At 44.7% G+C, this 25479-nt stretch overlaps 1 protein-coding gene across 5 annotated transcripts; it reads left to right on the top strand.

Moving 5' to 3' along the window:
* The first annotated feature begins 564 nt into the window (after positions 1-564).
* On the top strand, positions 565-25479 carry clip1a (CAP-GLY domain containing linker protein 1a). 5 transcript variants are annotated; one of them, XM_079346201.1, is made up of 27 exons: positions 565-712; positions 5337-5679; positions 6122-6678; positions 7570-7694; positions 7786-8002; positions 8099-8296; positions 8416-8507; positions 8707-8767; positions 11646-11750; positions 12977-13873; positions 14031-14147; positions 14234-14291; positions 14386-14469; positions 14556-14712; positions 14800-14965; positions 15660-15875; positions 16800-19202; positions 20361-20498; positions 20604-20710; positions 20826-20946; positions 21044-21096; positions 21223-21243; positions 21628-21745; positions 21987-22137; positions 22257-22309; positions 24141-24268; positions 24432-25479. In XM_079346201.1, the coding sequence occupies exons 2-27, from the start codon at positions 5592-5594 to the stop codon at positions 24658-24660; spliced, it is 6660 nt and encodes a 2219-aa protein (XP_079202327.1). In that variant the 5' UTR covers positions 565-712; positions 5337-5591; the 3' UTR covers positions 24661-25479. The 5 variants fall into 5 exon arrangements, with proteins under 5 accessions (XP_079202327.1, XP_079202325.1, XP_079202329.1 ...); XM_079346199.1 differs by having other exon boundaries at positions 6119-6678; XM_079346200.1 differs by lacking the exon at positions 565-712 and adding an exon at positions 745-1258 and having other exon boundaries at positions 6119-6678.

Here is a 25479-nt window from a genome sequence, read left to right as displayed (position 1 = left end):
AGGCTCATGTGCATGGGTGTGCAGAAAAGGTCAAGACAAGGGTGGAATAATTTTACCATGAACTTAGGACATTTAGTTCTACCTGTGCATTCAGTCTTACTCAAATTTAATAGTTAAACGCAATTTCTGTTTAGTTTATTTGAAAAGGGGACAGTGCACAAATTGGATTAGTCTCCGAAGAGAAACGATTCTTAGTATCAGATTTGTGTAACTCTTTCCATACAAAGGTGGTATAATACATATCAGCTAGTTATGCATGCACACATTTTATTGGAGAAATTAACGTCTGACGGTTTTATTGGAGTTTATATTTGTTTGCTTCTCAGATGTAGTTTATACATGAAGTTTAAGCGATGGGAATCTGCATTACCCCAAAAGCCTAAGATTAATCGTGTATAACTTTGTCAAATCATAGCATTATTTCATGGCCACAAATGATAACATTTTCACCAATGTCACCAGAGGGCTCTGTAGAATCGTATCGTGAGTTCAGTGAATCGCTACATCCCTAGAGAGTGTTTCTGCGTAAAATCGTTCTGCTCTTTTTAGAAGTGACGGAGTGAATCATCTTCGCTCAACATACAATCTTTGGTCGGCACCAAAGCGTTGACGTTCCGCCGTTGGCCAGCCTGCTCTCGTGCACGCTGGGCTGGGTCTGATCCGCGAGCGGTAGTCGCTACTCACACAAGACGGAAAGAAGAAGCACATCCAGGTCGGTATTACAGCGGCTCACATCGGGGGGGGTCATGTATTTTATTACTCAAAAAACTTGCGGGTCATTTCGCCGCTGATAAACCAGGAAGCTTAACGCGAGGTGAAAGTTGTACAGGTGGTTACTTAAAGGTGTTAAGTTAGCTTTACTAGCTAACCAGCCCTTCTTCTCCTTCTCACCGGGCCTTTTCTGCTAACGTTACCTAGCAACTAATCACGTCTGGTACTTAATGTCGCGATAACAAACCGGGATTCGTTAAATGGTTACCTATAGCTACCTTAGACGTTAAATCGCATTTCAGGTGATGCAACCTTTCATAAACAGTTTGTTTCGGTGACTCCTCTGAACTTGGAGCAGCAGTGTGCCCTGCTGGATTTTCCGTGACATTGCTGAGACTTTTGGTCTAGTAGTGGGGGGATTTGCTTCACACTCTTTCAGTCGGTCAGTGTTTGAACATGTGGAAGTACGTACACGCCGTAATTTCATCCTGAACGACACATTAGCTCACCAGGAAAAAAAAAGGCGTAGAAGAAGATAGAGAGGAAGGTGAGTTATCATGACACTGTTTGTTATTTTAAAAATAGGCTGTGCTCCTCCTTCCAGATGTTGCCACCTCATCGACAGCTCTCAATCCGTTAGCTAGTGGTTGCGTTGACAGGGCGAGGAAGGTAGGCAGGCTGGCTGGCTGCATTTACTGGCCAATTCGTCGGACCAGTCTATTGAGTCACAGCGCAGGAACACCTTGTATTTATCAGACAAGCTGCTGTGCTAGAGTCGAGTCTGCGGTTTTAAAGGTGTGACCGAGGCTATTATGACCGAGGCTTGTTTTTAAATGGAGACTAATAAAGGCAGTTTAACTTGTTTTGCGGTGGTTTTGATCACCTCAGCTTTGATGACATGCCCGTACTTTTATTTCTGCTTAGTGCTAGAACTTATTTGAACGGTAGAAATCAAGCTCAGGATGTGTGAGACAATGGGCTTACAGTTGTGGGAGATTTTAGAGTACAATGGAAGAGAACAAGAATAACATCCTTTTTTGTTCTCCATATGTGGATATCTTGCTGAAGGCTCTCCAGATATAGAGTATCATCAAAAGAAATCATTCAGGCAGAACACAGAGCAGGTAAACATTAGACATGAATAAAAACCTTTCATGTCATGGTTTGGATCTCATCAGTCATTTTGTAAGGTAAAGAAAGCTTATTACACTTAAAGGACTTTTTAAATACATGTTCAGTCAGACCCAGAGGGACTTTATTATGTCTCCCTGAGCTGAGAGGCTCAAATGGCAGAAGAGAAGAGATGAGAATTGTCTGCGAGGATACTCCTCACTTTCTTCCTTGTTCTTGCAATAAATAGTTGAGACAGAGGTTTTTTGTGCTTCGCCTGCTATTTACATTTATAGAGAGTTTAGTTCTTACATCAAATACAACAAAAAGAAAAACGCCAACAAATTCAGAGCTGTTGATGAGGGACTGTCTCTCTCCCTGTCTTGCATGACACACACACGCACAAGCTGTGTTTTTTGATTACAGACCATTGTAGATGAAACCGTTATACATGGTTTTACAAGTACAATCCATATAATTAAAGAGACGCTACATTTAATGAGGCACTAATAGAGTCGATGTCATTGACTTTGGAAGTCACAGTGGAAAACCTTGACTTCTCTGGTGTATCATCTATCATCGTTTCTGCTCTCATCTCTTCTTTTCTGGGATCAGCACCTGTGGCGGACAGAGCATTGTTTATTTATGCTTCCTCTGAAATAGACTGAGTACTGAATATCAGGTGGTCCAGTATTATTCACACAAAGATGAGGTGCAGGATGCCTCTGGGTCTTACTGTGCAGTTCCGTCCTGTTGGTGCTTTTCTGATCCGTCCTCTGAGTGTCTGTCTTAGCAGAGGCCTACGTTAAGCCTCCCAGCAGATGTTTCCTCAAAAAGGAAAGAGCAGAGCTTACTTTGGCCTTTTGAGGGCAAAAAACAAGAGTGTCAGAATGAGGCTCACATAATTGAAGGCACACTTTTTTTTACAATCCAAATCAATTTTTCATCAGAAAAGTCGCCAACATTTTGTCTTCTGTAATACAGATCTCTGTCCAAAAAGGCCGACTGACTCTGTGTTGAACAATAATTCAGAGGGATGGTTGTATTATCCACCGAGTCACAGCTGGACCGGCTGTAGAAAAACATTTCAAGGAGATCTGATTATGGTTTGATGTTCTTGATGTCAGAGGCTAATATTAGACCGAGGGCCCGCTGGCTTGTGTAACCAGTGACACCCTCACATCAGTTGACAAATGCTTCAGAGGCCGACGTGCGAGGAGAGTGTGAATTGTTAGAACAAAACATGCAAGCAGATTGAGCTGACGTTGTTTCGTATGTGGTTTTAAACTCCTGCAGTCAGCAGAAAGGCTCAACAGACGTTTAAAGGCGCTGAATATCCTCGTCAGTCACTTACTATTTTTTTTATGTAGAAGTGTCGCACAGATGTTTCTCTGCAGATGAATTTTTAGGGTGAGGCTGGATGACCAAACATGCACTGCTTGGATTGACCCGGGTTACCAAAAAGGGAAGCTGATTATGTCTTTGCTTTCATTGTGGAGAAGTAGAGCAAATGTCAGTTCTGTTTTTAAGCTTCCATCTACCCGTTTCTGTGTATTTATAAAAGACAAACAGTAACGCCTGACTACACACAGGTATTGGAGTCTCGCTCAGCACCGAACACAGTGGAGTTTGACTTTTTAGCATGGCTTCATTCATTTATTTGAACTTCTGCGACACGTCGTCATTTGGCTTTCTTCCGAGCTTCAGATTAGAGTAAGGCTGAAGATTAACGCTGCTGCAGTGGGAAATTCTCCAGACTAAGTGGATCATTTTCAGCTGACTGCTCTGGAGCACCAATCACAGATGAAACCTGGTTTTGTAAATGTTTACATGATACTCTTAGTTAAGCCCGGTGAGGCTCTACCAAAACATCAACATGCGTATGATTTTCGTGACACAGGCGTATCCCTCAGTTGGAATAGATCCATGTCACACACTGTAAAGGCTCTTTTTGTGTGACTTTACTGTCAGCTGTGCAGCCTGCAGGCAGTCAGTCTTTTCTTTCTACGGCCTCCTCCTGACCCGGGGCTCTAATCAGCATCATTCAAAGTCACAGCGGGACAAAACTGGAACAAGGAGTCTGAACTAGGTCGCTGTCTTCTGATGGCCACCCTGTATTCACTGCTCAGAAAAATACATGGAGGCTATGTGTGTGTGTGACAGAATTCTTTGTGTTTGGTGAAGCTCCATGCTGAAGCTCTTAAAAGCATGTAAGGTATGTTGAGGCTGTGTGACAAGTTGTGCATTAGATTTCCACTCTGTGTGAAGTCGTGCGTCTTGGCTTACTGAAAACAGTTTGACTTTGCAGGAGCTGTAACGTTACGTTCAAACTGTCTTCTCTTTATTTTCAAGAAGATTTGAAGGGAGAATGAAGTCACTGAAGCACCCGCTTCTTTGGAAACATTTCTGTTATTTTGCCCCGGGACCTGAAAGCCCTTTTTTAATCGATGTTTGTGCTAATGACAGAAAATAATGGAGTCATTTTTCTTCAAATAATGCATAAAAGCCATTTTCATTTTGTGTACAGTCGTGGCCTGTGGCAGAAGTCATTACAGGAAGAAGCAGAGCTTTTAGTTACAAACCTTTAAACCCCCTCTCATCCATAAGACGCAGAAACAAATGTACATGAACTCTCAAACTGTCCACCACTATCTGTACGTGCTGGTTAATCTCACACTGTGATGTGTACGTTTACTTCATGTTTGTACATTTCTGTGTTTGACCACAAAGCAGCTCATGGCACCTTCAGGCTGCTTGTGTGTAGTGAGCTGTCACTGACTGTGGTCGCTCGGTCTCGTCGCCTGCTTGCTTTATGAGGCTTCTCCTGCACCTGTTCTGTTGGTTTGATCTAACCCACTTTATTTATTTATTTATTTTTTTGTCATTGATGAAAGAAATGGGCTTCTAAAAACAGTCCAAAACCACACTCGCAATTCATTTGTCAAACTGCCAACAACATGGGGAGCGTGTTGGGTTTCCTCGGCCAATCAGTTTCTGCGGTGAGGTAATCTGACAGAGAGGATAATCTGCTGCTGCTGGTGGTGGTCTTGTTTGTACTGTAATCCTGTTTTAGAAAAAGCTGCCAACCAGATTTATACGATTTTGTGTGCCTGAGTGATAGATTGATTGAGACATTGTTTGTGGGAGGTGCTTCCCCGTGCGTTTTGTGGTCAAGGTCGTAGGTGATAAGCCAATCGCGGGTTCACGATGGGGGCGGCATAGACGGCATATCGGCTGGCCTTTTGACTGTGTATTTTTAGGTCAGTGACGTGGAGTGTGCCGAGGAGCTTGTTGTCATAACAGAAACAACATTCTCCCATTAACAGAGCAGTGCCATTCACAAAGTCACTGAACATGTCTCAAAGGCAGAACTGTACCGGCCTTTTATTAAGTCAAAATGAGATGATTGCAGCGTGCAGCTCGCAGCAGAATCAGAGGCAAGACAAGCCAACTGAAGTGCTGCGTGGAGACAGTCCACTCAATGTTTCTCTTTTCCTTTTTTTGTCTCCAAACAGGGTCCTTCTCGTGAGCAGCACTTCTTCCTCCCTTCTCCCTTTTTCCTCTTTTTACTTTTTGCTGTACTTTTTTTTTCTGTTCTCTCTTTTTTTTTTTTTTTTTTTTTTTTGGGTTGGTTTTTTTTCACATTTTGGTTTCGGAGCGAACAACTTCACCTGACAGAGTTGCAACCAAGTAGTTTTCATGGTCTGGGGTCAGTCTGCACCCACTGCCCGACACGAGCCTGGTGAGTCTAACAGATCACAGGAGGAAACATGAGCACAGCGAAGCCCACGGGGATCAAAGCGCCCAGCAAGATCGCTAAACATGGGACAGGAGCTCCCAAGACCAACCCCAGCACAGGTAACCACCTCCCAACACCTCATGAGGCACTGCACTGTTTACACATGAATCTCTGTGGCAGCTGATTGGTTATTGTATTACCAGTGATGTGAATGTGACATGCTCTAACATGCTGTGACACTCTGTTTATACGTGTGTTGACACATCTTTGTGTCACGGCAGGTTACGGTTAAAGTTATTAAGCCAATGAACAAGTCTGTTAATTCATCAAATAATCGATCTCTTACAAACCATGTTATCTGTCATCAGAAGGGATTGGGAGTGGTTTTAAGATTCAGCATCACCGCTTCGAGGTATCTCACCAAACAATGAGTTTTAGAAGACTTTGAAAAGATGTGTAAACCAACACACTACAAGTCTTTTTGAAATGTTGACCTAGTCTCCCTTATGAAGATATCGTGGGATTACATTTAAACGTTTCTCCTTCATTATTTCTCAGCAGGAGCTAAAGTTACTGCGTCTGACAAATCAGCTGCAAGTGCCAGTGGAGGAGATTCCCAAAGTGGCGGCGAGAACTTCCAGGTTGGGGAGCGAGTATGGGTGAACGGGAATAAGCCCGGCTACATCCAGTTTTTGGGAGAGACGCAGTTTGCCCCAGGGCAGTGGGCAGGGATCGTACTCGATGAGGCAATCGGGAAAAATGACGGGTCGGTGGCAGGGGTGCGGTACTTCCAGTGTGAAGCGCTACGAGGAATATTCACACGTCCATCCAAGTTGTCTCGCACCGAAGGCGAGGCGAACGGAACCGAGACGGCGCCGCCCTCCCGCGCTGGATCTCCCACTCCGTCGGTCGGCAGTGTGGCCTCACATACGCCCGCCACCAAATCAGCATTACCAACGACAACTGCAGCCAAGAAGGCCTCGGCCACCGCGCCAGCTACGCCGGCTACACCGTCCTCCAACCTCGCACGCACAAACAGTGAATCCGTGTCCAACCTGTCGGAGACTGGATCAGTGAAGAAGGGGGAGAGGGAGCTGAAGATGGGCGACAGAGTACTGGTAAAGTTACTTTATACGACAAAACTTCAGAGTATCAGCAAAGTGACAGAATCCCAAAAAATCAACCTTTTTGTCCTGGCTTCATTAAAACTAGCAACGAGGATTCTTTGATTTAAGGGTCTCAGAAACCTTTTGAGTAGTTGTCACATAAAACATGACCACGTTATGTCATCAGACGTCCACCTTTGAGTAAACAGTAGCTCTCGTTCTAACAGTTGTGTGCAGTCCTTCTACCTCTACCTCTTCCTTAGTCGAGCAATCACCCGCCTGCGTCCGACCCCTGATAATTCCATTTTGTTTGTGGCGTGCTGTTCCAGCTCGTGCCTCGTAGAATCTGAAAGGTCACTTTTTGCACAAACAACACTCTTCCATCTGCCCGTCGATCCCACCCTCTCTTGCAAAACACACTTATAATTAGACGGCCCACGTGTTTACCCAGATCAGTATAACATGACTGCACAGTACACTCTCAGCAGAGTGTAAGAACAGTCATGCTTTTGTGCTTTCCTCACCCTCCACCTGTGCTCGGTGTCGACTGGTGCACAGGCCCAGCTTGTCCTTACGGATAAATGTCGACAAGAGCATGGCGTCCATGATTATGTACAGATATAGAAGTTTTTTCCCAGAACATGCTTACACATGAATGTTTTTCTCTTTTCTTCAGCCTAGAAACTTTACCGTATAGAAAATAATAAATAAATAAATCAACTTCATACATGTCCAGTTTGACATTTTCAACATTACGTTAATAGCTGGTACGTTTGATCCTGTTCTCTTTGATGGTGTTATCTCTCTTAGGGTTTATTACCAGGGAAAGCTGATTACTCTTGAGGCCTCTCATATCGGTTGAGGAGATTAAAACCTGGCTGATGTTTGGTGTTTTCTTCCTAGGTTGGGGGTACAAAGGCGGGAGTGGTGCGTTTCCTTGGAGAAACCGATTTTGCAAAAGGCGAGTGGTGTGGAGTGGAGTTGGACGAACCCTTGGGAAAGAATGACGGGGCCGTCGCAGGCACGAGGTACTAAAGCGATCAGATCAGTGAAGAACCTGAGACCGTTGTGATTCCTGTTTCTTGCTTTCACACCGTGACTTCAATGATCTTTCACCAGGTATTTCCAGTGCCAGCCCAAGTATGGCTTATTTGCTCCCGTGCACAAAGTCACTCGCATTGGCTTCCCTTCCACCACACCGGCCAAAGCTAAAACAACCGTTCGGAAAGTGGTGGCCACACCGACGGGGCTGAAGCGAAGCCCTAGTGCCTCCTCCATCAGCACCATGAGCTCTGTGACATCATCAGCCAGCGCAAAGCCCAGCCGCACGGGCCTGGTGAGACTTCCACACTCTTTAGTACCGACAGCCTCAGAAAAGTTGGTCTCGTCTGTTTTCAATGCTGTGCTCACTCATCATTCTCTTCTTCCACAGTTAACAGAGACGTCATCGCGCTACAACCGTAAGATTTCAGGCACCACAGCCCTGCAGGAGGCTCTGAAGGAGAAGCAGCAGCACATTGAGCAGCTGATGGCTGAGAGGGACATGGAAAGAGCTGAGGTTGCCAAGGCTACCAGCCATGCCGGGGAGATGGAGCAAGAAATCGGCCTGCTCAGGGACGATCAGGAGCAGGTCAGCTCGCCATGGCTTTACTAATCAACTATATACAAATGTCCATCGTAATTAGGATCTCTCTTAAACGCCCTTCATATATATTGATTTTCTGTCTGATTTCAAACTCTCCGTTAAAGATGGAGGCTAAGATGGACCAGTTACGTGCCTTGGTAGAAGCTGCAGACAAAGACAAAGTGGAGCTGCTGAATCAGCTGGAGGAGGAGCGTAGGTAAGGACCAGGACCTGACAGAGACGCACACTGGTACAGGTTCAAGTCGACTGGCTGCTTAGATCATGATGCTCTTACAGTGTTATTAAATCATTATGAAAGCTGTGTGGCTGAGTCGGCTCAGCCTGGCTCAGTGCAATCACTTCCCCAGTCATGTTGACTGTACAGTGAAGGTTTCTGTTGTTTGTCTGTCGAACAGGAAGGTGGAGGACCTTCAGTTCCGTGTCGAGGAAGCTTGCATTACCAAAGGAGACCTGGAGGTAAAAACCACAACACAGATTCACATGATTAAAAGTAGCTTCTTCTTCTTTCTTTCTTTTTTTTTTTTTTTTTTTTTTACTGTTCCATATCAAGATTCCAGTTTACCATACACAAGCCTTGTTCTACGCCTTTAACTGTGAAGTGATCTACCTTTTCTTTACCTTGTTCTGTCCTCATGGATGAAGGTCCAATTATCATTAAGGACTGCAGAGCTCTTCTTATTTGCATTATCTCTGCCTACTGTTAGCAATATAAGGCCGGCCCTCTGCAGTCCCAGGAGGCTGGTTTGCATGGGCAGTTTGATACTGGCTTCATCTCGCATTAGATGACGTGCTGTCAAATGTACCCAATGCTGCACGAACACTGTGCCTTTGACGACAGTGCCAGGCCTCGTCTGAAACCAGAACAAACCGAAGCCCAAAGCCTGAAATCCATGAGGCCTTCTGAATTGGCACATTGTAATGTTGCATTAGGAAAAACCTACTAAATATCAATGTGTCACTTAAAGGTTGAATGACTCTTCACAAGAGCATTTGGCTATTTAATTCACCTTTCAGGGTAAAAAAAAACATATTATGGTGCTAGTTTAATACAGCAACTGGTGGCATTGTTCTAAAAACCTGCTTTTTCCTTTTATAAGTATTTCCGCACCAGTTTAACACACTCTGTTTATGTTCTCAGGTGAGTCATGTCCTCGTCCATAGTTACATGATATGCAAACGACTGGTGCAGAGTGGTGTTTACGCTATTATCTGACCAGAGGATTTGTCATTTATTCCACAGTTCTTCACAGGGATCATCTCAATTACCCTTGAAGGCGTCCGAGCTCTAAATAGATGTTAGAAAATCAGGGTTAGAAGATCCCTTTCTATTCTTTTCACTGTGTAAACTAACAGATTATTTCTAACTCACAGCTGTGGATTTATTAAAAACTTGCATGCAGCTTGAAAAAAGCACCACCACCAACAACAACAAAAAGGCCCATACTAAAAAAAACTCAAACAAGTGCTTTGTTGACTTGAAGCTGTTGAAGGTGTACTAATGTTGTGCTGTAACCCTCAGTGCCTCCCTGTTTAAGTGATGTGATGTTATTGCTTCTTCTTCCTCCTCCTCGTCCTCGTCTTTCATGTCGGTCCAGTGCCCAGCATGGAACCACTAGAGATGCTCCCTTGTCATTTCACTGCCCAGTCACAGACCTGTATTCTGTTTCCCCTCAGCAGCTAAAGAGGAAGAACACTTTACTTATGAAAGGTTATTATATACATACAAAGGCCGATCTGCCAGGCTTCATTCACTAAGAACAGCAGGTGTTTGATAATGTTTACTAATCACGTTCTTATCGCCCTAATTATTCAAAGGTAATGTTTAATGTACTGTAGTACATCAGTTCAACACGAGACAATACAATTACAATAGTCAGATTGTACCCATGAAAGACTTGAAGTAAGTTTGGTGTTTTTTGGTAAGTGGGCTCGTACGAGGTGAAAAGTGTTTCACCCACAGGAGATGGAAATGTGTTCCCTGAGCCCAACACTTCACAACCTCGTGATCACACCTGCAGTGTTCCATAGCTGAGACCAGAGGAGTCCCTAAGTGACGCTGTTTAAGAGGAGGGTGGGCGGAGGGGTCGCCACATTCTTTCCAAAAACCTATAAAAAAAGGAAAATGGTTTTTAAAATACCATTATTTCTTTTTTTTTGCCTATTATGGGAAAATGTATTTTTTTTTTTTAAAAAGAGAGAGAGACCTGGGGGGTCCCGAGTCTCTTGCTCCGTTATATTGAAACGTTTTGAAACCCCGACACCCTAGATCTGCTGACCATCATCTCCTTTGAGTGATACACTTAACATGGATTGAGTACCTCACACAGCCCAGTTTAAAACACATCATCTATTTAAAGCTTTCTGACTTGACGATAGCATCTTCAGCGTTCAGCGGTTTATAGCAGCTAACATTTTACAACAATTTATATTGGGTAACACAGAGCTCAAAGTCGTGTCTGGAAGTGCTTTCATAAGTTTCCATATAAGCTCTTATTCATCACACACGGAACAAGGAGTCAGATGAGAATCCTAAACCGGAGACTGATTTCTATGAAGTCCTCCACCAGTCCTGCATATGATGGTCTGATCACTGGGGGTCTCTTCTTGGTCTTACAGCCACAGAGAGAAAGCAGTCAGGGTATTGATTATTATCTTTGGACACTTTTATGAAGACGTGATGAAGTCTTTGCTAAATAAAAGATAAAATGCAAGAATTTAAAGAACTTTAAATCAGATTTCTGTTGATAAATCTCTTCTGTGTGACAAACTGCAGTGAGCTCAGAGTGAAGTGTCTGACTCAACAAACATCCATCACTGCTTTCTCTTGATCATGTGGGGAATTTTTTTTTTTTTCTTAACTGACTTGCTGGCTTGACACACATTTGAAAAACTTTCTATGGATGGTAACAATGAATGTGCTTTATTCACCAGGTGTCAAATTTTTGCACGAGTACATCCAAACTGTCTCCAAACGCATACTCACATCCACACACATGCCCCGCCCCCTCTCTCTCTCTCTCTCTTTTGCTGCTTGTCTCGTATTTTTCCACCATTCTGTCACAAACTCTCGTCCCCGTCTGAAGCTGTTCATGGCACAGCCTGAGAGTTCTGCATGGGGGTGTCTTCCCATTTCCACTCATCCACCACTCCTTGCTCCCACCCAGTACCTCACACATGAAGACACACACATTCAGTACATACACACACATCCCTATTTCCATTGTCCAAACCCATCCATCCTCTCTCCTGTCCCCCTCCCTCTCTGTCTGCGTTGGGCTGGCATGTGATGGTGGCACTGGTGTGTTCTCTTCCTCTCCCCCTTGTTTACTAACAGACGCAGACCAGACTGGAGCATGTCCACATTAAGGAGCTTGAACAGAGCCTGCTCTTTGAAAAGACCAAAGCTGAGAAACTCCAAAGAGAGTTAGAAGACACTAGGGTAATGATTTCTGCTCTGCAGTGTGCTGCGCTGGATTTAAACCAAAAAAATAAAAAATAAAGGGCTGGGAAGGTGGCCCCCAAAAAAGAGGGGAGAGAGGTGCAGAGAGGTGTCGAGCAGTAGAAGGATCTTTTGCTTTGTTTGGGCTAATGGTGAACCCTACAAATGCATTTTAAAGGCTTTACATAGAAAAATAATCCGACTAAAATAAGAATCAAACTGGAGTATACGGCTTATTGAAACGCTTGAATCAGAAATATTAGCACCACAGGTTTGTGGTTGTGGTGACGGTTACATCTTGGATCTACCACGTCCCTAATATTTCTCGTTGTCCTTCAAATAAACTTGCATCAGTCCGTATTTTTTTGGCAGGTAGCTCTTTTTACTCGTACTATTTTCCCCCTAAGATGCAAATCTGAACTCACTCTTGCTTAACTGGCATCACTGCTTAACCAAGACAGACAAATGTCTCCTCTGTCCCAGCTAATCATGTTCAGTTATCCTATGTCCTACTTCCCCAGTCCTTCCCAGCATCCATTTGTCCTGCTTATTTGGTGTCCCTGCGTTTGGCTAGTCTAAAATCAGACCTCAACGCCTTTTGCTCCCAAAGGCTTTTTAGAGCTGTGAGCGACATTAGGATATATATTTGATTATTTTAGTTTCACTGGGATGAGGGCGAGAGCTTTTCCAGCTTCTGTTTTGTGTAATTAATTTATAAAGAAACTGTTGACATGTAAGAAATGATTCAACTGTCCCGACGAAGCTTCAGATGTTGACTTGAAGCAGAAAATGAGAAATCATAAATTAGACTGATAAATACATCAATAGATATTAAGATGGATTAATAATCAGGCCTGATCCTGAGTTCATACTTCATCTTTATCAGGACATCGAATGAGGTAGAGTTGGATATGTTTGAGTCTATTGGAAGTCTTAAAGTGTCCTACACACTGCCTATAGCTCCATACATGCTTTCAGTGTTCACTCCCATTATTTGGACCATACTCTCTTTAACCACAAGAGGTCAGTATAACACCTTGGTTTTAGGATCGCTAGATTAAACAAATTGTTTCTGTCAGGGTTATCACCATGTGCCTTGTTATCTATAGCTTCAGATTTTCATTAGTTCAGTCCTGTAGAATATGATTAAGACTTTTGTAAGTACACTGAGGCTCATTGTTTCAGATTTGGACATGTTTTTGACTACAAGATTTCTCCTTTTAAAGGTCGTCACAGTGTCCGAAAAATCGCGTATTATGGAGCTTGAGCGGGACCTTACGCTGCGAAAAAGAGAAGTAGCTGACCTGCAGCTGCGTCTCGGCACCCAGCAGGGCTCTGAAGACTCAAACTCGGCTCTTTCTCCCCTCCTGGAAGAGATCACCTCTCTGAGGGATCAGCTGGCTGCCCAAGAAAGCAAGCAGCAAGAAGAGCTGGCTAAATATAAGGAGAAGCTCGAAGGTCAAGAAAAGAGCCACACGGAGGCCATCGCCCAAATTCAGGCCACATCTGTAAAGATCTCCGGTGACAACGAGCAGCTGCAGATGCGCTTGAGTCAGGCGGAGAAGGAGAACGCTGGAAGTGTTGATCAGTGGCGGTCCAAGTTGGAGTCTGCTGTCGCCTCTCACCAGCAAGCCATGGAGGAGCTGAAGCTGTCCTTTAGCAAAGGTGCAGGAGCTCAGGCAGAAGAACTCGTGGAAACCAAGAGTGCGCTCGAGAAGCTGAAGTTAGAGCACCAGCTGGCTCTGGACGAACATCAAGCTCACGGGGCCGCTTGGACTCAGGAGAAGCAGGCGCTGAAGACCCAGCTGCTGTCTTTAACCGAGGACAAGGAGCGGCTCGAGGACTCGCTGCGCTCCAGCGTGGAGAAAACGGAGGAGCAGCACCTGGTGGAGATGGAGGATGTTCTCGGGAAGCTTCACGCTGCTGAAATTAGAGTCAAGGAGCTTGAGGAGAAAGAAGCCGTTTCTGAGCAGGAGGCTCAAAAGAAGGAGAAAGAAACCAAAGAGCAGATGGCAGAAATGGTGGCTCTGCGCAGTCAGGTAGCACAAGGTAACCAGGAGGTCGAGACCCTGAAGAGTCAGTTAGAGGCAGTTCAGAGCCAGGGAACCAACCAGGATGCAAAGGTTGGTCCTTCTTTCACTACAGACTCTATTTTTGATTATCTCTGCACGGCGTCCCAAGAAAATGATCACCAGCCATCATTTGAAAATGTTGTGTTAGCTTCCTGTTTGTTGTTGCTCTTTCATTCACTGCATGTTTTCCCCTCGACATGTGACATAGGTGAGTGAGTTGAGCTCTCTGCTGGAGAGCAGACAGCAGGAAGTGCTCTCTTTGCAGAAGAGTCTGACCACCACACAGCAGGAGAAGGACTCCCTGGAACAGGAGCTCGGAGGCTTGGTGAGGCCTTTAGTTTCACGTTAAGATGTCTGTACTGTGCTTCCTTTCAGATCACATTGAAGTAACTGTCTTTTTTTTCTCCACAGAAACAAAAGCTGACTGAAAGCACAGAGCAGCAGACGAGTTCATCTAAAACTATGCAAGGTAAATGATACAGACAGGTCAAGTAGTTTTCTTTGTAAGATTTCACCTTTTTCAGCCTACAAAGCTTTTAAATGTTTGTTGTTTTTTTGACCAGAAACACTTGAGAAGCTGAGTAAGAAAGAGGAGCAGTGCACATCCCTGAGCACAGAATCAGAGTCCCTCAAGAGTCAACTTTCTGGTGAGGACACTTGAGCTGTTTTCTTCTTTGTGAAACATTTTCTCACTTTCACTGATCCTTCAAACTCGTGTTTTGTTCTCACTCAGGGCTGGAAAGGAAACTGAAGGCTGCAGACGAAAAGCTTGAGCAGCTGTCAAAGGACAAAAGCAAGCTGGAAAATGACATTTCAGACATGATGAAGGCATCCGGTGATAATTCAGTGCAGCTGACCAAAATGAATGAAGACCTCAAGCTGAAAGAAAGGTTAGGCGATGTTCCCCGGCATGCTTCACTCTCAAACTCCAGTTTGTTTGACTCGTTTGTTTGTTGTTGTTGTTCTTCATCGCTCAGGAGGCTCGAGGAGTTACAGAGTCAGCTGTCAGAGGAGAAGGAGAATGTGGCACGCTTGGATGAACAACTCCAGCAGGAGCGATCCCGCAAAGAGCAGGAGCTGAAGGACACCAGAGAATCCCATCAGAGTGAAATCAGCAGCCTCCAGGAGAAGATCGCAAACTTGGTTAGCACTTCTAAACTTAGAAAGCTGTTTATATTCAGCACATTGAAATAATAATTTATACTTTATTAATCCCTCGAGGGGAAATTCAGTTTACACTCCTACTAATGAACACACACACACACAGGCCGAGATACACACTCACGCACAAACAGGATCCTCATGACGTGCATTAATGGAGAGGTCTCAGAGTGACGGGGCTGCCCACAGCGAGCGCTCCAGGGCAGTTTTTGGGGTTCGGTGCCTTGCTCAAGGGCACCTCGGCGGTGCTCAGGAGTTGGACTGGCAACCTCTCCAGCTAAAAGAAGTCGCAATGCATGCGACCCTCCGGCTCCCAGCCCAAGTCCTAACAGACTCATTTATTTAATTTAACCTGTAATTTACCAGGAACTTACAAAATGTCCCAAACAGAGAGCAGAAGTGACGTGAATCAAAGATTTAGCCGTGGTCAACATGTTTTAATCCTGCTTTTAAAATCATCCACCTTAAAGTAATCCTGGAGTTTAATGTTATTCTGTGTCCCGCACCAAACAAGGATTCAAAAACATATTGAAGGTTACAGTTATTAATTACTAATAAAGTCACTAAAATAACTGTCTACCTTGCAGAAAGACTTATAAATGGTTTACTTTAAGAGAGCCTTTTCCCCAGGAGAGGATCAATATGTTCTTATTGGCTGCTCTTCCCTGTGTTCCAGGAGAAGACTGTTGAACAGAGTGGGACTCGGGTCGAGGAGCTGAAGGCCTCACACCAGAAAGCCACCTGTGACGCCTCGGAGCTCCACGTGAAGGAGCTGGACGTGCTGAAGACTCAGCTTGACAAGATGACGCAGGAGCTCACCTCCTCGAAGAACAAAACCCAGGAGCTGGAGAAGTCTGTGTCCGAGCTTCAGCCGTACAAGGAGCAAGCTCAGGTAAGCACCGAGCCCACCGAAAGCACGGGGACATTAGCCAATCACAGACGACGTCATGTTTCGTGATGACTCGTTCTCTAAAGTTCATCTTTGAAATTCACCAGAAAAAAAGGTGATCCCTCCTTTTTCTACCTGAAAAATGTCCACTTAGAAGATTTGACAATGGATTCTTAGTCGTCCTTTAACATCCACAATAAGTCTACATGATCCACAACATTTTCATTGTTCATAACCATCAGAAGGATTATTTTCTGTCGCTCATTTCCCCTGACATTAAGCCAATTAAGATCTTTTTTTCATCTTCCCCTCCCCGCTGTATTTCATGGTGTCGGGGGCTTTTCATGCTTGCAGGGATACAACTGATGAAATGATTCGCTCTTGAATTGTCCAATCAGATACCTGCTTGTCATCCTTAACAGGGATGTTGGTTATTTATTTTCAAAGAGCTGGATTCATCTGTATCCCTGCTGGCATTATTTATGAGCCTGACGTTTCAGCGCAGTGGAACATTTTCACTTTAAAACAGTTTAATTGAGTCACTGACAGAAGTCATTGATGTCTATTTTAATTGATTTAAATGAATCAAATAAACAATAATTCATACATGTCATTAAGACAGAAAAAGGAACAGTACTCATGTCCGCTGCAGACACTTTTTCTTTATGACTTATTTGTTAGTGTTTCAGTCATTAAATCACCTGTTAGACAAAAGTGAAAATGTTCTACCTTTACTGTATTTTTAAAAATCATTTCAGAGTGAACTTTTACCGTTTTGAGCTTTTCCCTGCAGTTTAACCTTCTTAATGCATATCACCTTTGACCATGTGCGCTTGGTTTATTTTTGGATTCATCTTACTTTGTCGCTGTGTCCACATTCCCCTCTTCTTCTTTTGTTTTTTTTTTTCTTCATCTTTATTTCCCCAGTGTCTTTCTGCTGAGCTTGACTCCTCCAAGCATGACGTTGAACATTTGCGCAAACAAGTGGAAAACCAGAGTCTAGATCTGGACAAACGGTGTAAGGAGTCTGAGGACGTTAAGACGGAGAGAGAGCGTCTGGAGAAACAGCTCTCAGGTTTACAAACGCAGCTCTCCGCCCTCGAGTTAAGGCAGCAGGAGCTGTCAGTCCAAAATGAAGAACTCGTCGTCACCAGAGATAAGCTATCCAAAACTCAGGAGGAACTGCTCGCCGACATAAAGCGGTCAGATGAAGGAAAGGTTTCTTTGAACGAGGAGCTGGAGAAGCTGAACAGTTGTCTTCAGGAGGCGCAGACTGAAAACAAACAACTGAAACGTGTTGAAGGAGAACAGGAAGCTCAGATTGAGGAGCTTCGAAGCAAACATGCAGAGATGAAGGACTCGCTGCTGAAGCATCAACAAGACATCAAGCAACTCGAGGCTCAAAATAAGCAACACCTGGAGGACTATGAGCAGTCCTGCAAAGAGAGGACCCGCCTTGAAGAAGATCTCAACGAAAGCAAGTCGAAGCTCACGTGTGAGAAGGACAATCTGGTGTTGGAGAGAGACTCTGCCAGAAACGCAAAGAAGTCTCTGGATGAAAAGAACGCGACGTTGCAGGAAAAGATTAAATCCTTGAACTTGGAAAAAGAAGATCTCACAATGAGGAACACCCAGCTGCAGGCTCTCACAGAAGCACTGACGAAAGACAAGTCAGAGATGTCCCGTGAAATCAGCGCGGCTGCGTCGGACAAGGAGAGCCTGGAGGCCGCGAAGGAGGAGCTCCAGAACAAGCTCGGCGCCACAAAGAAAGATTTGGAGAGCGCCGCCCGTGAATGTGAAGAGCTCAAAGCCTCAAAAATGAGCTTGACCAAGATGCTGGAGGAGTTCAAGACGAGCAGCCAGGTGACCGACTCCGAGAGGCTTCACCTCCTGCAGGAGAAAGAGAACCTCCTCGCGATCCAGAGAAAAGTCTGTCATGAGAAAGAAGAGCTCCTCAGCGAGGCACGAGACCTCCGAGAGAAGCTCCAAGCCGCAACAGAGCAGCTGTCTCAGTCCAGCCAGAAACTGAAAGAAGCACTTTCATCTTTTGAAGAAGAGAAGAAGAAGTTTCACCAGCAGCATCATGAGACGGAGATGGCTCTTCACGCCGCGAGGAAAGAAAAGATGAGCGTAGATTCAGCGCTGGACCAGCAGAAGATGGATTACGAGCGTTTGGCGGGAGAGAAGGCCGAGCTGGAAGAGAAGCTTGAAAAAATCCTGTCTGAAAAAACGTCTCTTTCTCTCGAGCGGGATAAATTAGCGAATGATATCCGAAACACTAAGGAACAGTTGGACAGTTTCTCCAAAGATAATGCCGCCTGTGTTCAGGAACAATCTAATCTAACGGCAACGCTGGAAGAAACAAAGCGGCAAAAAGACGAGGTGGAAGCAGCGGTCGCGTCTTTGAAGCAGGAGAAAAGGGAGCTGAAAAATGAAGTGCAGAAACAAAAAAGTGATATTGACCTTCTTGAGAAAGACAAAAGTGAACTGCTTCAGGAGCAGACCAAACTGAAAAAGGATCATGAAAAGTCTCATTCAGAGTTTGTGGAAAAGGTTGAAGAGCTCACGAGGGATCGTGAGCGTCTGCAGACGCTGCAGACTGACGCCGAACAGAGAGCGCAGGCCTCGCAGACGGAGACGCAGACGCTGCTGCAGCAGATCCAGGAGTTGAAAAAACAGACCGAATCCGTGTCCGAGGCCAAGATCCTTCTGGAGAGCCAGTTAAAGGCCGAGTCTGGTGAAAGGAGCAAAGTGATGTCTGACAAGGACGGCCTTTCCAAACACATCGAAGAGCTGCAGAACAAGCTGTCCAGCGTCACGCAGGAAAACAAAGAGATCTCCTCCAGCCTGAAGAGTGTCGACGAGCTGAAGACGTCTTTGGAGGCCGATGTGGAGGCACTGAAAACACGACTGCAGCAGCAAGAACAAGATGGCCGCCAGTTGACGGACGATAAGGAGCGGCTGCAGTGGAAGCTGGAGGAGATGGGCGAACAGATGAGCTCCCTGACGGCAGAGAAGGAGGAGCTGTTAGCCGGACGATGTAAACTGGAGCGAGACATTTCTACCGTTCACCAGAACGAAGAGAACTGGCTCGGCGAGCGCTCCGCACTCCTCGGAGAGATGGAGAAGTTGCGCGTCGACCAGACGCAACTGGAGACCGACGTGAGACGATACAAGGATGAGCTCGCAGCGCAGCAGAGCTTACACGACGACGACATCGCAGAACTCCGTGCGAAGAGAGACGTCTGCGAGGCGGAGAGAAATGAAGCCATCCAACAAGTCGGCCAGCTCGAATCCAAACTAAAACATACCGTTTCTAAGCAGCTCGAGGTACTCTTCCTCCTCCTCCTCCTCCTCCTCCTCCTCCTCCCCTGTAGTAATCACTGACGCACAAACAGAGCACCTTAGAGAGGCTGGGGCTTCAGCACAGACTCACTGCATGCTTGCTGGTTCGTCTCCCTCTCCTTTTTGTTTTTTCGTATCTCACCTTCATCTTCCACTCACTAACAGCTGCTCGCTCCTCTCGGCTCCCAGCCTGCACCTGTGGCTTCATAACGTCGGCTAACTTTCAATCAAATCTCAATGAATAGGTTCCCGATCACACTCACCAGCTGATGGGGTTGGTTTCGTGTTTCAGTAGACGTCCGTGTTATTTGTTAGCTCCAAAGGTAGATGTGGGAATTTCTCAACTTATTTTATTTTTTAGTACATCACCATCTTTACAATTGAGTCCAACTTTTAAGGTTTATGGATTCAAATATACAAATTCACAATCATTTATTTTTGCGTCTCCTCAGCTTGCACAGTTGGTGCATGAACACAAATCTAAATGAGTGAACGTTGTAACTCGAGCACGAGAACACGCAGAACAGAAAGACGTTTGTGAGGAGCTTCAGTCACTCGTTTTGTGACGGGCCCTCGGAAAGTTCAGACTTCTGTTTCCCCGACAGGATCGTAGACTCACGGTGTAACTAAGTCCAGGATGTGACACAGAGATTCATTTATCCCTTTTATCTGATTCAACAGAAGAATTTAAAAAAGTACAGAGCAGGATGAACGTTTGATTTATTCACTACAATGTGCTGAATATCTTTTCTTCACTGCGGTCGAATATCATCTTCCGCTTCCTGCGTCCATGGCAACGGATGTTATCACCATGAGAAACTCCCACAGACACGACCTTTTTAAAGCCACTAAAAACACCATCACTGTAGTTTTCCATCAGAGCCCAGTGTCCGTAGTGAGGCCACAGGTTGTAGAGTATTGTTCACATCATGCTAAATGAGTTTTCCTCCTCAGTGTAATTCTTGTTGACTAGTTAGTCGAAATCCGTCATTTAGACGGCAGCATGCAGCTAATTCATTCAATCTTGAGACTCCATGATTGGTTGAGGTCAAACGATGGATTGTTCATGTTCTGTTTTTTTGTTTCTTCTTCTTGTGATTTTAAAAGTGTTCTGAGAAAATAACCCGCTTGTGCACCGTTTAGGCCGTCGAGGCCTCCGGCAAGACGGCCGAGGCTCTCGAACAGCTGACGAAAGAGAAGTCCAGTTTGATGCAGGAGAAGAAGAAAGTGGAGTCGATGCTGAAGGAGCTGAGGAGCGCCAAGGAGGAGGCGGAGACTCAGGTGAGAGTGTCACGACACTGCGGTGAACTGTCCCCCGATCAAGAAATAAATCAAGTAGAATCTGTGGTGTTTAAGAGTTAACCGTGTGTGTGTGTTTGTTTTCAGCTCAAACATTTGAAGGAAGAGAATTCAAAGTACCAAGAAGATCTGAACGCATCGAAAGAGCAGCTTTGCACGGAAACTGAGAGGACGAAGAGTCTGTGCCAGGAAATGTGAGTTCATCATGTGCTGCTGTTTGAATCCAGAGACGAGGAGGAAGGACGACGTCTTTGTGACCTATTTCTGTGATGATTGTGATTTTTTATTTTTGTTGTTGTTGTTGTTCAGTGAGGAGCTCAAAGAAGCCGTTTCTGTGAAGACGCAGTCCCTGCAGTCGCTGCAAGACGACCACAGCAAGCTGACGCAGGAGCTGGACAGCAAACACAAAGGCCAGAGTGACGTCATCAAGGTGCCACACTTTGTCTTTGTTTACCAACCTCCACCATCACATATCTGTGTCTGAGCCTTTGAATTGCTCACTGTGTTGTTGTTTTTTTCCCCCCCAGCTCAAAGACGAGCACTCCAAACTAAAGAAACAGCTGAAGGAGATGAAGCAAAGGTAGGAGAAGGTCTTTTCATGATTGGCTGACATTTGAAGTTTCCTGTTTGGGAAACATTCAGTAACGTGGAAATATGTCGTGCATGTTTGAGGAACGATATTTCATGCTGTTCTTTTCCTTCAAAGCCTGCCACATAACGCCTTCAGGTACTGCACACATTTTAGTATCCTCTGATAGGATCATCTGCCACCACATGATACGACACATGTTGTTTATGTGAGCAGATATTAAAGAACATGTACAGACAATGTTTGTATTTCATACCGGCTTCCTTTTAGACCCATGAGTGCACATGTTTTTAGGTTCGAAGCATCGTTTGACTGAAGTCACATGCTATTGAGTTAGCATGCATGTTTGTTTGTATTGTGCGTCACAGCTCGTGCTTTAGTCCCCCGCTCACAGTATATCATATAAATATAATAATGAAGTTTAAAAAGTGACTGTTTTCAAACTAAGGTGAAGAGCATGAGAGTGCTGAGTCATGATGTCAGCCTGAAGCGCTCGTTGAGTTTGTCTTGTGCGTTTGACAGTGAGAGCACCTTGAAGGAGAAGTTCGACATGGAGAAGGGCGCCCTCCAACAGTCCATCAATAAAAACAGTGCCTTATTATCAGAGAAGGACCAGCAGGTGGAAAACCTGAAGAGCGAGGTGAGAATGTGTGACTGTGCTCGGCTCATGTTGGTGCCTTATCACAAAAACACAAACAACCCCGAGTCCATGCAGACGAGGACGTGACGGCTTGTCGGAGTGTTAAGTTTGTGTTTGTTTGCTTCCTCTGAAGTGGCAGATCGAGGAACGACAAAAATGCGAGCGGGTGATGACATCAGCATGTGCTGTTTTAAACGGAACGTTAAAAGGTTTTTTACTTCCTGTGTGTTCCTCCTCCCAGCTGGCTGTGCTGCGTGGAGAAAGTGCCTCTGTGAAGACTCTGCAGGGTTCAATCAAGACCTTGGAGCAGGACAAGGCCGACCTCCAGGAGCGGGTTCAGAGACTGGAGAAGGATCTGAAATCCGGGCCTGGAAACAGTGACCAGTCCTCAGGTTGGACCGCCCTCCGCTTGTGACTCACTTTATCTTTGTGATATGGATGTCAGGTAACAAACGTAAAAACAAAATGACCCCCCCCCCCCCTCTCTCTCTTTTTTTTTTTTTTATCCAAGGTGATGCAGTTTTGGATCAACTAAGGGAAGATAAAGAGGATGCAGAGAGTCAGGTTTGTGCGTCTTTCCTCTCTGGTCTGGTGTCACACCGAACAAAGCGTGGATAGATCAGAGTTTGTTTTTCGTTCATACATTAAGACTCTTCCCGACCACGGGCTCGATCCTCCTTAAACCATGATCAGCGGGGTCGGTGGTGCGGAAACGGTCTTACTGAACGCCGTTTGTGAAATGACTCGTTTACTAACAAATGCTTCATCTGATGCAGCATCAGACTCTGGAGTTTGTGTTGCTTTTACAGTATAATGTTTGTTACGGAGGTGTAATTCAATAAAGAGTAGTGAGCGCCTGATAAAGCCTCAGCTCCTCCAGGAGTAGTGACTATCTATGTGTGTGTGGCGGGCAGGTAACAGGGCGTGTCCTCCTCTCCTCCAGGCGCTCTTCACTCTGAAATGATATACTGTATTGTTGGTGTCAGTGATGACTTGACTGTGTTGTCTGGCGGGAGTCAGGTCCTAATGTGTTTTTTTTTTTTCTTCTCCTCTCCTCTGCCCTGTCTCTGATGTTGGCAATGCTACACCACCATCAGGCAGCGGTTTGTTCATGTTTTTCATCAGCTTCACTTGTGCATGTTTTGTCTGTCACTGTTTCGTCTCGTCCACTAGATCACGTTCAAGTCGGTGTCAGAAAACACTAAACTGTCTTCCAAAGAAAAATCAAGCTCGATCCAAGGACCTCGTTGTTTTTTTGTTTTTTTTATGCCGCCTTTTTTTCAGGCGGAGGACGATGTAGAGATTTAAAATGTCCCCTTCATGAGTGTTCTGAGCAGCACAGGTGGCAACACACCTAAATAGAGCAGCAGTACATACGGACATGATCAGGATACATGATCAGGATACATGGTCACCATACGTTTTAAAAAGAGCAGCTTCTCTACATTCATCACAGGCGCTGAGCAGACAGTTGTGTTGTTGCTTCTTTTTACTTGAAGAGGTCAAAACGCTTCAGCAGCATTTGGAGTATGAAGTTTAAAACATTAGAGCCGTGGTGTCCAAACTTTTTTTTTTTGTTTGGGGCCAAAATTGTCGTGTTAGAATCGCTCACAGGTTTTGTTTTGTTTTTTTATAATGTAAGGAATTGTTGTTTTTTTATCTCCTATAAAAAATAACAAAAATACACAAAATATAATAATAATAAATAATTACAGTGAGAAACTATTGTTCCCATTTAAAAAAAAACAAAAAAAAACAGTAAGGCATCAAAATTAAAAGGTTTGCTAAAGAAACCCTTTAATATAAGGACATCAGATTTCAGACTTCAATTTTTCTTTTTTCAGAATGTTTTTTTTTTTTTTTTTTTTTTTGCAAACAAATATGCAAAGGTTCATTTTCACAGTTAGCAAAAGTTGAAAATCTGAAAACCTTCTGATTCTTTGATTGAAGAAAGGGGGGGGCATCAAATGGCCCCCGGGCCACACTTTGGACACTCCTGCATTACACGGGCGTGTTTCTTGAATTTCCCTCGGGATCAATAAAGTATCTATCGATCTATCTTCAGCACGTGGCCTTCACCAGGGAGCTTTTTGACCTCTTCAAGCCTTTCACTCTTCATGCACCTCGATAGTCAGTGAAGAGTCAATCCCACTGCTTTTTTTTTTTTTTTTTTACTGCTTCGGTCAGTGATCCATCCCAGGCTTCGGTTTTTCTTTGGCTGACACCTCACTGTGGCATATTTCCCATCTGACTCGTTTTGTGTTCTTACTTCGGGAAGTTGTCACAGCACAGAGGCCGAGTGCTTGCACATAACACATTCAATGTTTAGAAAGGACTTTGTATCAGATAGATGCTTCACTGACGCACCTTTTTTTTTTTTTTTTCTCCTTCACAGATTGAGTTCCTGAATTCAGTCATCGTCGACCTCCAGAGAAAGAACCAGGAGCAGAAGGAAAAGCTGGAGAAAATGGCGGAAGCTGCTCTCAACGGGAATAACGCACGTGAGCTGGATAACTACGATAGGTGAGTCCCACGCATGGCCGACTTTCTCAGACGTCCTCAAACATCAGCGTGTGACTGGACGCTCGTGTTGATGAATCTCCTGCGTCTGTGTTGCGGTCGTGAAAAAGGAGCAGCCGACACGTCGTGCTTACACTAACATGGAGCTTCTTTAATTCTCCCGCAGCCATGACAAAGAACCCGTGAAGAAGAAGCTTCCCCCGAGACTGTTCTGCGACATCTGCGACTGTTTCGACCTCCACGACACCGAGGACTGTCCCACGCAAACGCAGATGCCCGACTCGCCCGAACACAGCACCTACCACGGCACCAAGGGCGAGGAGCGGCCTTACTGCGACATCTGCGAGGTCTTCGGCCACTGGAACGACTCGTGTAACGACGACCAGACCTTCTGAAAGCTCCCTTTTCCTCCCCACCCTCGCTCGCACAATCAATATATTTGCACATCTTCTTCGATCATGCAGTGCTTCTTTGGGGTTTGTTTTTTTTGAACGTGTGCGTTTGGTGTGCTCGTTTTTACCAAGCGTCATTATCGTCCTCGCCGGTCCTTAAGCGCTCTAAAAGGAGAACACGTTACGATCTCTTTCAGTCCTCCAGAACAAATAACACTAAGCTGTTAACACTCGTTATTGTACAAAACTTCAGAGGACAAATGTTTGTGTGAGTGAGGACTTCCTGTCGGTGGGTGGGTGCACGTCGAGGGAGAAGCGGCTGTCTGTTTCAGACTTTTTAATTTATCAGTTCCCCATCAGTGTTTGTTGGGGGATTACAAAGAAAATAAAGTATCATAAAAGGTGTTTATTTCAAACTGTAAATGATTGAGTGGAAAACAAATATCAGTTCACGCAAAAAAAAAAAAAAAGAAGAAAAAAAGCGAAGGTGAGCCATAGTTTATTTTTTTAAGCCTGGAAATATGATGTACTCTTTGAAGCTTTGATAGGATGTGTGTCTTTTTGTGAATGTTCAAGGGGAGAGAAAACCCAGGGCTATGTGGCTTTAAGAGGAACTTTTTTTTATGGTCTCTCTATGGAGGAGGTGCTGGATGATGGGGGAGAATTTGAGCACTTCGCACTTCCTGTAACCCCTCAGTTCCAGTTAAAGGGCCTTTCCTAAAAATGTGTGTCAAGAAATGGTTGAATACTGAGGCATTTCTTCAAAAATGGTTTTGAATATCTGTAAAGAAATAAAGGAATTTATGTATAAATTAAATCAAA

Source organism: Symphodus melops (genome assembly GCF_947650265.1).
Source record: "Symphodus melops genome assembly, chromosome: 1".
Lineage (NCBI taxonomy): Eukaryota > Metazoa > Chordata > Actinopteri > Labriformes > Labridae > Symphodus > Symphodus melops.
This window is presented reverse-complemented; position numbering and strand designations above follow the sequence as displayed.

What these genes read in the sequence shown, in the direction of transcription:
- clip1a (XM_079346199.1), top strand. Translation starts at nt 5,592, where the DNA reads ATGAGCACAGCGAAGCCCACGGGGATCAAAGCGCCCAGCAAGATCGCT. An exon ending in TTACCAAAGGAGACCTGGAG is followed by an intron (nt 8,768 to 11,645) that starts GTAAAAACCACA and finishes GTTTACTAACAG; the next exon opens with ACGCAGACCAGACTGGAGCA. An exon ending in GACCTCAAGCTGAAAGAAAG is followed by an intron (nt 14,713 to 14,799) that starts GTTAGGCGATGT and finishes TTCATCGCTCAG; the next exon opens with GAGGCTCGAGGAGTTACAGA.